Source organism: Harpia harpyja, chromosome 6 (genome assembly GCF_026419915.1).
Source record: "Harpia harpyja isolate bHarHar1 chromosome 6, bHarHar1 primary haplotype, whole genome shotgun sequence".
NCBI classification, from domain to species: domain Eukaryota; kingdom Metazoa; phylum Chordata; class Aves; order Accipitriformes; family Accipitridae; genus Harpia; species Harpia harpyja.
In genome coordinates, this window is record NC_068945.1 from 33,489,403 (window position 1) to 33,502,870 (window position 13,468).

The 13,468-nt window shown below is 38.8% G+C and overlaps 1 protein-coding gene across 3 annotated transcripts in view; it reads right to left on the bottom strand.

The window, feature by feature from the left end:
* Positions 1–8,599: 8,599 nt before the first annotated feature.
* USP15 (ubiquitin specific peptidase 15) overlaps positions 8,600–13,468 on the bottom strand; it is a 72,514-nt gene continuing 67,645 nt past the window's right edge. For all 3 annotated transcript variants that reach the window (XM_052788939.1, XM_052788940.1, XM_052788942.1), the window contains 4 exons: positions 12,017–12,166; positions 11,501–11,604; positions 10,826–10,914; positions 8,600–10,515 (listed from right to left, as the gene is read on the bottom strand). In XM_052788939.1, coding sequence (XP_052644899.1) covers positions 10,330–10,515; positions 10,826–10,914; positions 11,501–11,604; positions 12,017–12,166 — 529 coding nt within the window. In that variant the 3' untranslated portion in view covers positions 8,600–10,329. The remainder of the gene's footprint in view (positions 10,516–10,825; positions 10,915–11,500; positions 11,605–12,016; positions 12,167–13,468) is intronic.

The window sequence follows — 13,468 nt, forward strand, 5'->3', positions numbered from 1 at the left end:
TCTTTTCTGAGAAAGAACTGCTGTCTGCTGCTTGATTTAAGTTATTGCTGTCTTAGAGCTAGCAGTGTAACAACAGACACAAAGAGACAACATGATATTCACAAAATCTTAGCAGCGGCTCCCATAGCCTTCATACTTACAACTGAGCATGAGTCAGGACAGATTAAATAACTTTTCCAGCTCGCACAGGAAATATCTGGCTGGGCTGGGAAACAAACCTCACTCTGTGTGTTAAACTGAATCTGCCTTTCATTCCCTTGCACAATAAATAGTGTTTGTTAGATAACGGATTTATTATCTATTCAGGCAGCTCCTGTGAATTTGCCCTGCGTTGCGTGTAACGCAGTCCATTCATGATACCTTTCTTTTCTGCCAAGTGTAGTAAATGCAGAAACCGTGATGGAGATTTTACCTGACGGTTGTTTACATTAGAAAACCCCGGCTGACCGGGCCTGCTGCCGCCTTCACAATTAGCACAGCATGAGGTCACAGTCAGCAGATGAAGAAACTTCAGTGATCTTGCACATCTGTTCACAATTTACTGCAATCTTCATGTCCGTCATTAGGAATTTTGGTTTAGAAATAAAGGCATAGATGTGTCGAAGCAAAATAACTGTGACTCTAGGCAGAGTTATTAGATCCAGAGCTCCTGCAGTGGGCAGCGGATACAGCTGCACTCTCGGGAGAAGGCTTTTCCCGAGTATCTCGTTCTGACTGCAGGATGCGTAACATACAAATGCCCGTCAAGAATGCCAGAAATATGCGTTGCGCTGCAGTCTGTTTATTTTGCTGCTCTCTCATCTATTTGCCAAAAACCTCCCTACATCTGGTCAATCATTTCCTTTTTATCTCTTTTTGTATGAAAATTATGGAAATATTTCTAGACACCTACAGACAATCTACTAATTGCAAAGCAACACCAGAGAGGAGACGGGTGTTCCCCCGTGTAAAAATAATTCTTTTTGGCTGCTGCAGCAGAGAGGGGAAGCCGCTTGGATGCTTTCCCCAGGCTCTGTTGAATCCTTCTTCAAGTTAATCCTTCCAGATTGCAGCCCTGGGGCTGCCAAGTGATACCATTACTACAGGAGAGTTTCCATCTACCGAATGGATGTTAGGTCCTTTGCGTTAGGGGTGGCCTCTGTCTACATAGCAAGCATTGCAGTCATAGCTGTAAAAAATAATTATAAAAATAGATACACTCACTATACTCACATAAGTAGCATGGAGGCCAGCGCACTACATCGGTATTCTTCTTTTCTCACACTGCCATGGTTATACTGCCAGTGTGACCAACTTAATTTGTAGCTAACTCAGACCCCCCCTAGAAAAGTCTCAGTATGGCCACGTACTTCTGAGAGTCTCCAGCACAACTGTTCGCAAAGATAACCAAAGCGTGACCACTCCGTTATTTTACAGTCAGTTCTTCCCATAAACCAAAAGGATTAGAGATTTCTTATGGAAGAGATCTTGATGAAGAGCTGTTTGGTATAGAGGCCTTGATTTGCCTTATATGTTATGCTCATCTTTGTTGCTTTATGAAGATTATAGACCTCTTCTTATTTCATTCAAAGGACTTTGTCCTTGATATAAGTATTTGTATGGCTGCATGTGTGGCTGTGTTTATAGGCAGCAGTCTGAAAGAAATTTTGTTGCTCAGGTTGAGCCAAAACAGATAAACAGAATGACCATACTTCTCAGGGAATTTGGAAGACAACCAAAGAAATCCAGCCATAAAGAGCTAAATGCTTTCCTTCATAGCAAAATGACTATATAGATCACCTCCACACGCGAATCTGTATTCCCAGTAAAGCGGGACTGCACCATTCATTGTATCTATCTACGTCCCGGGTCATGGGCAAGCAGGTACGCGTCCGTATTCAGGGATGCATACCTGTTGCAATTTCATAGTTATTATTGGCACTTTGGGAGCATTTCTAGAAGTTGTATTCAGTATTTCACAAGTGGGAGCCCCTTTCTGGAGCCCGCTCCCGGGGCACGGTGGACGAGCTTGTCCGTCTCCTCACCCGGGTGGGTGGAAGCTGGCTGGAGCGTAGGAAATTCCAGGTCTGAACACTGGCTCCTCCAGCTGAGAGCCAGGCCCTGGAGCTACGGAGTGGATCATTAAGTGGGATGTGTAAGAAGCTCCCATGAAACTTGTTCGGCCAGTCTGAGACCTTACGTCCCTTTGGCAGCACGGTCATCAGTAGATTCCTATGGCTGTTTATGTCTAGTGGCCTTACTTCCCCGCTTCAGTCTTAACTAACAAACCCACACCATGATCTAAGAAGATTTGAGAAACAATTTAATTATAAAATTAGCAGTTAACATGTACTAATCATTGATAAATCCTTTACCAAACATCTGTGCTCCTGACCAGCTCAGCCGCACTTTGGTATGTGGGATACAAATATCTGGTGGGCTTGAATGTCTTATTTTGTTGGAGGCAAGATCATAGAAAGCCAGGACCTGCCTTACCAACAGAGTTACAGCAGAGTTTCAAAGAACTTGACGCTTAATTTTTTTTCCCCTTCAGGACATTTGGAGCCTTCCTTTGTAAACCTGTTCCTCAAAATTATTAACACAGCTCCTGCTCTCAAGACATTATCCAATACTGGAACACATAAACTGCAGTTTTCTAGATAATGACTAGGCGAGGATGCATGTCAGAAAATAGTATGGCTCTTCTATTACTGCCTCATTTCAAAATGTCCTCATAATATCCTAGCATCACATGTAGATTTTTTCTTTTCTAGTGGTTTTCTCTATCTTTCACTAAATTAAATCCATTGTAGGAACCAAGTTACTTTTGTCTTCTTTCCCTCCACGGCAACCCACATCTATCAAAGATTTTAATTCTCAGTCGCCTGTTAGTGACTTTTGCAGTATTTGCTTTTTTTCTTTTTCTTTTTAATCATAGGACTCTGCTTTTTTTTAGAATGAATTTGAAATCCTCTACCACTTCCTTATTAGTATCCTACAGCTACTTTCTTGTTACATTCATCTTTTGTATTCATGCACTATAGGCTTTGCTGTACTCGTGCCCTTGTCTTTGCTGTGATCCATTGTTTTTGCATACATTCACAGTTCTGCACAATTTCCTCCCCTTTGCCATCAGTTCTTTTGCTTTTGTCTCCTACTGGTGTGGAGTCACTTTGGATTACTTGATACGTTTGTTCTGGAATGGAGTATGTAAATTTAAATCTTACATCTGGTTTGTTCCCTTTTATTTTTAACTGCACATTTGTTCACAGAAGTTTTGGGAAGATTTTTATTGCTTAAATAAATAAGTTGGTATGTGTACGTGGGCTTTTTATTTCAAGGAAAGAAGATCATGTCTGTCAAATTCTAATAATATTGCCAAATGCTACTGTGAAAACAGAGACATTATAATCCATCACACTTGATATTAAGGGAGCAATTTACATCATAAAAATGGGCTTTCTAAATTACAATCTCAGACTGAGCATGACGTTAACCAAACCGAATCCAAATGTTACAGACAGATGATAACCGAATGCTTCCCATAGTAAGTAGCTCTACAAACTTCTTTGATTTCTCTCTTAGTCTTTGCCACCCTATCTGAAAAATATTGCAGAAATGTCTAAGGGTACATTTCCTGAAGACAACTTCTAAGGCATTATTTCCTATACCAAAAATCAACATGTACATCTGTTTTCCTCAAATTGTGTAAAAATAAGTTAATTCAACAATTCAGAATCTTTTATGAAAAAAGTTCTGTTGTCTCCATCCCATCAGTGATTGTGATTATTGTGTTTGATAGGTCTCAGAAATCTGCTTGATCCAAACATTTCTATTAACTTTATTGTCCAACTGTAGGTCATTAATCTAAAATGTTCACAACATTTTCTTTTAATTGAGAATTTGGAAAACAAAACATTTTTAGCATATAACTGATTGTATTTTACAGCAAAACCCAAAACATTCGCACAGTGTCAGTAGCCAGCAAGTCATTTGTGGCAGAGAATTTTTTCAAGTAAAAGATGTGAAAATCAAACTGCTGTTATTGACAGTCCTAGTACACTTTTGAAAAATGGGTCTGAATCTAGGTCTCAGCTGTAAGAGTTGCATTTAGGATCCACGTCATACACGGCAAAGTTATGCAGGACATCGGTCTCACCAAACACATAGGCTGTTTAGACACTGCGTTTAATTCATTGAGCAGCTATTAGGTCATGCAAAATTAGTCAACATGACTAATACATTTTATTTGATTTGGCAATGCAACTACAGAGCAGCAACACTACGTAACTTTTATTGACCTGTTCACTTGCCACTGAATTATATTAGGGTTTATGGAAGCTGCTGTTTCCCCACTGGAATGGGGGGGAGCAGAACTCAAATAGGCTCCAAACACCTTCTCCTCGTATTCAGCAAATTGCCCAAGGAAACCAGTCCTGTATGAGCTGTCCCAGGCCGTGTATTTCTTGAGAACCACTAAGAAACTTCCGTCAGAGTGACAGAAGGGATGATCTTCGTATTTGCTTTTAATAAGTACAGATGATACGGCGTTAGTAATTACTGCCTTCTGTTGGCAGACTTTCTCCTCGGCCAAGAGACACGTTTGCATTCACAGAACACCCATGGCACAGGATGGATTCTGTAACATTGACAGAGGTTGAAAACAAGCATAGCTCATCTGAATTCTTTCCAGACGCCCCTGGTTGGGTTCTGGAAAACACCTTCGTGCCCCCAGAGCTGGCTGCAGACCTCATTTCAGTTGCATGGTGCCTAGGTTTTAATTTTCATTTTTGAGGAACCACACATTTTTCAATAGGGGCATGTCTGAACCGGTCGTTGTGCTTTAACAGAATTTGTCATGAAAAAGCAGGGATGCTCTTCCAGAACCACAAAGAAAGATGGAAAAGGCAGATGTGTGTTTCAGTTTAGGGGTAACCGAGGGGAAGAGTTACTTTGAGGAAATGAAATCAAAGAGGTCGTTCAGAGGGGAATTGGAGCGGCTTCAGGAGTTTGATTTAAGTGAGTAGCAATGGTGCAGAAGGGGAAGAAAAATCATAGCGTTTGTCACCCGGAAACAAGAGCATGGGTTTCATTCCCATATTGAGGAATTCTTGTAACACTAGCGAGTGAAGGCCTTCCCGCAAACCATGCTGAGCTCAGAGCAAATACCTACAGATTCAGGCCTCCGTTCCAAACTTTTCAGCGGTTTTCAAGTGGTGCCATTAGCTCGAAGAGGGAGGAACGTTCCTCTGGAAAGAAGAGGGTATTTATGGACTCACGGATCTCAAAGCCGAGGCAGATGGCCGAGACCGGTCTCCATCCCCACAGGGGAAGGGCCACTGCACATCTCGGCCACCCCCCCCTTGACCAGGGAAGGCGCCCAGCCCAGGGGCAACACAGCACCCACCACTTGCCGCTGCTGGTACCTTCCTCCTCCTTGTTTAATGCTAATTGCATAGAAGACTCCCATGCTTATCTCCCTTTTCAGGTTGTCTGCTTTCAGTTTTGAACCATCAGTTCTTTGAACGTTTCTCTCCAATACCCCCCACATACAGTTATTCCACCCACCCCCGTAACATATCGCACACAACTTGAGCCACTCTGGGCAGTCTTTCCGAGAAAACAATTCTTCTTTATCTCTGTTAGCGCGCGTGTATTTACTCTGGGGTTGTAACTTTTTTTCTATAATGTCTCCCCCAGGTTACAATCTGAACTTTTAAAAGGAAGTCACTCAAATGGTGTATTTTCCCAGGATCCTTACCACAGACCCGGGGAGATTAAGTCAACTTCTTAAATCTGCTTATGTATCCAAGGTCAAGTTCTTACACAGCTGTTTCACGTTGGGAGCTCATGCCAAATTGCTTGTCTACCAGGGCTGCACAGGATTTAGGGGCACTTACTGCTTAACACCTTCTGTAGCTAGGAACTGAGCATTTTACACACTGAATAAAAACATTAATTGAAGACCAAGTACCACTAGCTTCTCCAGCAACAACCCTATTCCACAATGATTTCCTAATGGAAACTATTTTGAGATTGTTGGTCGGTTCCTAAACTTCGCATCAGGCGATACTGCACAACACTCACGTTTTGATGAGAGTAATGTGATACTTAAGGTGATAATTAAGTGCCAAGCACTTAAATAATTCTAGGTGCACCTATACTATAATCTTTATCAACTGTCGTTTGCAATTACTGCCCCCCCCCAGTAACAGATCTTCATATAAATAAATATAAAACTTCTTGTAAATAAAACCATACTGACTGATATGAATTCTTTATCATTTGAGTCTGGTATCAGCTTTTGCATTATTTGGCCCAGGATGATAGTTAATGCTACCTTGCATATAGTAACCCAGTTCATTCCCTAGTTAATGGGATAAATTGGTCACAAATTTGTCACATTTGGACTCTTCTGGGGTTTCCATGCTATTATTCCAAGATTTAATTTCTTTTCAGTAAGACAGGTGTCTCTGCCTGCCTCAGGAGCACATGGTGCCAGTAAAGCAAGCAACGTTGGAACCAAGAAAGTGGAACTGTTTTCACAATTTGTTTACCCCCCAAGGAAAAGGAACTAAAAAATCTGGAGAGCAATTTGCCTACAGACTAAGAACATGCTTATTCTTCCAAACATAGCTTTCATATTAATTGTTTCACTACATTTATAGTGATTTTCTTTGTCAAAGTAACTAGTACTTAGACACAATGAGAAACCATACCCTGAAATTACAGTCTGACATCAAAGGCGGAGGCATAATTTTTGAAGAAAACCGGTGGGTTTGCCAAGTAATTTCTTCGCCCGCCATACCAACTTCCCTCTAAAGATTTCAAAACGCTTAAAAAAAAATCCACTGCACTCCATAACACAGCACTAACGGGTTGGGAAAGCTAGGAAGGGTCGTGGCCTTCCTATTAGCATCTGTAGATGCAGGAGAGGTTTCTACGTCATTTGGCAGGGCTTTCCTCACCTGTCATCTCAACTGCAAGTTCCAAACTTCCCTTCAGTGTGCCAGGAAGGCAGGGAGGACTTTAATGTAAGTGGATGATAGAAGAGATCAGGGAACAGATCTGCACCAACGCCTCCAGAACGCTGTCCGAAGCCAAATGAAACAAGAGGTCCTGGGCAGCATCTCTTCCCCTCTCCTCCCCTCCCAGCCAGGCTTTACAGGACATATTGCCGTCACAAAATCCGTGCAGTAACTGGGAATTGCAAGCTGTCTTCTGCCTCCTACTCTGTTTTGTTTCTGTGACTCTCACATCAACAAGGTGAACTATCTTATCATTTTGGGGTTTAGGCTGATACTTAGAGCCATCAAAAAGCTTGCTGTCAACGTAACTGAAAGAAGAAAGCATCCTGTAGATTTTTATCAGACATGATTCATAAAAAGAGATGTCAGGACCCTCTTTATTTGCTACATAAATGACTAGCTGAGTGACAATAACTTCTGGTAGACACCGTAAAGAATAATATGCTTTCTGTAGTTTTAAGAATGTCCACACTGGACGAATTATCATACCTTATATGTGAATACATAATAGTTTTGTAAAACTGACAACTTGGCTGAATTCCCAGAAACCTTTGAGACAGTCATATAGAAATGGTACCGACTTTTATGTCTGATTAGGAAGCTTACAAACTCAGTGTGTGTCATCTTGGAGGCCAAATTAACAATAACAAAAAAAAAAATAGAAACCATGTAATTTTTTCCTAACTAAATGCTACTTTGATCAATACCTTTTTAAACTGTATCTGGATGATCCAACTATTAGTAGGTAAGTACATTCCTTCAAACATAAGATCCCATGTAAGTATATGTTGGACTCAATGATCTTGAAGGTCTTTTCCAACCAAAATGATTCTATGATTCTATGACTCTATATATCTGCATTTTCAAAGGGATAATGAAGAGTGTTAGGAGACTGAGTTATCACATATTAAAGCTCCGATCTACGAACTCCAAAGTGAGACTTTAGTAAGTGACAGCAGATCCTTTGCTCCTTTGCGATTTTTCCAAGCAAGTTCTAGGCTAACATGATACGGGAAAACCAGTGGCAGTGTGAATGCAGGGGGGCTCTTTGTGTGTGTTACTCAGAGAGACAATCGCTTCTCTAGGATTACTTCCTCTACTCCACAGATAAATCTCAAGTGCTCTGATTAAAATAAGCAAGTTAAACTCACAAGCTATTTAATACACAGCTTTGTACTGGGTTACTGTATTCCACACCTAAATACAAGGTTTTAAGCCAAAAGTTTGTGTCATTTTCCCCCCACCGTATCGGTTTGTCTAATCTTAAATATATTGCCTCATTTCACCAACCATCTCAGAGTTAGTATCTTTCCATTTGTTTAATTATTATTACAGTATTACTTTTAAAAAACAAATAATAGGTTTTTATGACGATAAACATTTTTATTTGCAGCCTTATAAATGTTTTTAGAGCCAGACAATGACAGCAGAGAATCTCTTTTATAGATACTATCTTCTGAAAATAGTATTAATCTTATTCTGTGTTGGTCATTAAATAGCCATTTTGTAACCAATAATGTAAGTCTTAGACAAAGACTACCCATTACACAAACACCGTGGGAGAAGAATTTGTAAGAAAATGGAAGACTAAATAAGGCCTTGAATAGCTTTATTGAAATCTGTATAAATAAACATGCGCATTTCAAATGTAAACCCAAGTGAACTCAAGTGCAGACAAAATTTTAACCTCTGTCATGCAGGAGGTTAGTTTACATTTAAAAAAAAAAAAAACAAAACAAAAAAACCTCAAAGCAGCTTTAAAATACCAGGATGAAACACCAGTTTTAATATCAAGGTATAAAGCAAAGCCATGTCCAACATACCTCATTTATATCCTGGTCAAATGCAATATTTTAAACTTTTTAATGCTAACATAAATAAATAATTTACCAAAATGTGCACTCACAGAGTGAACTTTTATTTACAATACACAATTTATAACCTATTGTATTTGATTAGTTCAAGTGAAGAACATCATACTTTTTGCTTTTTTCTTCTTTAAATTACTTGTTTAAACAGTGGGACACAAAGCAATTCTCCAGGTAGTAGATATGTGAAGTGTGCCCCCGCACTTAAGAGCCCCTCTCAAAGGCAGTATTGTATACAAATCAACAATACATTCTTCCAACTAGATCAAAGGGAAAGCAGCAAATTAAAAAATGTTTCAAACTGTCACACTTATTTTGGCATCCTGGACCCCTGGACATAGTTAACTAAAATCCAATTCAAAGTTTGTATGCCTTATATACTGTACAGGTTCTGACTTGAACATGCAAATGCCAGTTCTCTTATAATGAGTTACCTTTTCAGATATGCTGTAAGGCTATGGTGAATTCCATCAGGAACACACAAAGAAAATTAACAGGCCTACCTTTAAAGTAATTTTGTTCATTAACAATTTAAAGGCAGGTTATATTAAAAAACTTCTCATCTAAGCCCGATACACAGTCATTACTATGGATACAGGATACTATTAACTCTGACCCTATTACAGAGTAGTTTGCAAGCTGTCAAACTACAAAAACTGGGGAAAGAGAAGTTACAGCACAATTTTAAATTTTGGACTGACACCAGATTAAAATTATGCATGTCTTATAAGCAAGATAACAGGAATTATGTCTGCAGAGTAGATTCCAACAAGCAACAAAGGATACTTACATTTAATTGAAAAACTTTTTGTTAATGCAGCATGAAATCCAGAACCTGTTCCACAGCAGCAGTAAGATGAACATAATATTCTGGATGCTCAACTATATCACAAAAGGTTAAAACACCTTTTCAAGCTATTTCTTCTATTGTGACCGAATTGAAAAAAAAAAATAAATTTAGGGAGAAACAAAAATTTGCTGTTTCAAGAAAACTACTGCTTATATATTTATGACATTTTTACTTGTAGTCTGTGTGACAGCCTAAGGAACATGTATATATTCATCCAGTAACTAGACTTGGCAGTAGTATTCCTGCAGTACTAAGAAAATAAATGTCAGAAGTCCACAGATTTAACATTTTAGTTATTAACTCACAGCCAAAACAAAAGAAAACATAATCCATCAGAACAGCAGCAGAAAACTTAAAAGGGGTTTATTTGTGATTTCCTATATATAGCTTGTGAATACAAGACTGTAAATGCATTAGAGACAATTTCTGTTTAAGTTTTTATTGTTTCACTTCAAGTACTGCACATGTTAAAATGTAATAAAGATTTACATTCTGTTATCTGAAATTCCCCATCTCAGATTTTTATTCTTAATTTGGTGGGCAATTTCACTCTTTCAATAGGTATCCCCAGTAAGAAAGTCTCTTATGGCTTCTAGTTCTTCCATTAGTTAGTGTGCATACAGTTTTCATTTTCTAGATCATTATCATTTTCATTGCTGTCTTCATCACTTTCTAGTGGGATGCCTGTGGCAGCTGAAGCACCTTGTTTAGTTTCCCGGTCAAGAGGGAAAAAGCCAGTTCCACTGATTGTGTCCTGTCTCTGGTAGAAGAGCACATATGCTGCTTTGGACTGTAAAAGAGAGAAGTGTAATATGCTCATGAGGCTCCAGACAAAACATTTCCACTCCAAGTTACCCTTTTTTTTTTTTTTTTTTTGCTTCCAAGTCTACAAGGTAAAATTACGAAGAAATCCAAAGCTTTCATGTAAGTTATTTTTGCATGTCGGAGCAAACCATTTTTGTTTCGTGCTGTCCTTTGAAAGAACACGAACTACTACCTACAAATTTACTGCAAGGTTCATGATTTACTCTTCATTTTTCTTCCCTCAACGAGAAAACATCATCAACAGTCCCAATTTTAGAAACACAAAAGGTACTTGCCACTATTTGGTCCTCACATGCAGTGGACACACTACTGTCATCAAAGTAGTACCATTTTCCATCATCCTTATTTTTTGCAAAAGCAGTATCTAGGACAAAAAAGTACAACGTCTAGGGACTTTGTATCTTCATAGATGTAATACAATCAGTTGCTAGAGTCTGTTACTGTCAAACACTTGACATTTAACTAACAAAAACTTATTATCACTATTATGACTCATACTTTCACACTTTCATTTTTTTAAGCAGAGAAAGCTTAACCAAGAACATTCCCCTTCTAAAGAGAATGTATAGTGAGAAAGGACTGTCAAAATAAAATCCCTCAGTCACTTTTTCATTTTTCTCTCTTCTTTCAAGGAGATGCACAATGTACAAAAATACAGACAAGTAAGACAAAATCAGTTGTAAGAGTACAGTAGCTCTCATGGAGCTCTTAGGTTTTCTCTTTTTACAATATGCATAGCTAGAAGTATAAAAGAACCTACAATTATCCTTGAAAGCTCATTTCATACAGATTTTTGGGTTAGAATACTTGTGAAAACATTTCAAGGTAATGAAAAAAGTTGTCCCCAACTATTAAAAAATGCCATTGATTCAAAGTGATTAGTACTTAAATCAAAATAAACATGGAAAGAAAGCTGGCACGTAGAATGATGATATTTGAAATCAACTTACAATGCCCTCCTCCCATTCCTCCATAGTGGTTGGAGACAGCAATCAAGTTGTAGCAGCACGGCCCTGCATTGGGATTAATAAGGAACTCTGACATGTCCAAGTCGCTGTTTAAAAAAAAAAAAAACCACACACAACAAAACCACACAAAAAAAACAACCAAAAGAAGTTCATGTTAATAATATTTTTAACCATTTCACATTTTGGTGGTCTTTGAGCCCTTTACTTTATATTCCCCACAAAACACACATACACCAGACTACACTGACAATGCATCTCTCACTCTGTGAGTAGTGGAACAGGAACCAGTAACCTTAGCCAAAACTATCGATAAGAGTTCTTCCATACTTATCTACTGTTATTATTTTTCCAAGTTCATACTTTTCACCTGCAAGTGTTTACTGGATCCACGCATGGAAGCTGAGAACAAAAACCATTTTACATAATTACTGGATTAAACGTGTGCCCCAGTCATGCTAACTTTTACACTTCTAGCACCGAAATATTTACGTTTCTTACTTTATTGGAAAGTCAACCAATGTATCCAACTTGTCCCTCATGTATCTGCTGTAGGAAAAGCGCTTTAGATGAACTACCAGTACGGGGGGCAGCGACCACAAGTCTAACTTCTTGGTAGCTTGCTGATGTTCTTTACAGTTTGGACAATACCTGAAAGAAAAAAAAAAATACCGATTTTAAATAACTGCAGTCTGTATGTATGTTAAAATACATTACCACTGAGAAAGCCAGTAACGTGGGAGGAACTGAATGAGCAAAAGCTGAAACACACAGACACGTTCCATCTTCTGTTACTAATGCCATCGATATCCCTTCCAGTTTAAAATATGAGGTGCTAGTGCAGAAGTGGGCTCACAGTGAAGCTTGACAGCATTTTAAACTCAAAAGTAGCACCCCCCTAATATAGGATTCTCATCTCCTATAGTAGTTCCTGTATCTTTAGTTAAAACACAGCTTTCTCATATTTTATAAAAGATGACAAAGGTTTATGAAAATACTTCAGGAAAACTGACTATATGAAAAGCCATAAATAACAGACAACTGTGGTTCTTCCAAGTTTCAATTTCGTAATTCACTCGTCTCCCACCCCATCCCACCTACCACTAAAACCAGGTAACAGTGACTACTGAAACCTGAAAAAAACTCCTTGCTAAAAAACTTGCCTCCTTAGTAGACAAGTACTAAACAGGCTGTGACTTATAAATTTCTGTTCCCTGCAATGCATACTTGTATCCTTCAAGAACTAAGGCTCAGGGAGGAAGGTAAGTAAGAATGCATGGAAGCAACTCTTCTGTGAAGTGGTCTACGCACATTCTGCATCTTGGTATCTAACAAGTAAAGATCCAGGGAAAAGAGATGAGCCCTAATTAAAAAAGACTGCACAAGTGTCTTTACATAGTACCATCAGATAATGACAAGAAATTAGGAGAACTGTAAGGGCAGGCTCTAACTGAAGAACTGTCTTCCCAGTCATCTTAGAATATTTGGAATACAAATAGCACTGGACTAGGGATGATGAGCTCTCATAGATTAGACCTGTGAAGACCAGACAAATGAAGAAAGAATGTGATTAATGACCTCTGGTGAGATGTATCTAGTAGCAACTGCTTGACTTCAGCAGTAGTTATATTTTGTATTTTAAATACTCTGCTTAAAATGTGCTGCAAAAATGGAAGTGCTTCACCACACTTGAGTTATAGGGTATCTCAAATAGTCTATCCAGTGTTGTATAATCTAGCCAACCCAGAAACAAAAAAGGAGAATTTGTAAGTCAGCCCCCTCCCTGCCCAAATAAAGGGAGGATCTCTGGTGACAAAGTTTGGAAGCCTCCAAAACTTTAAGTATCCACAGAAGAAAAAGTGGCAGACCCTCTTTTCAAGCTTAATTCTGAGCTTCAGGTGTTGCTGAAGGACTCTTATATGCTAGAAAATTCCTGGAGAAGAAGGATCTTAC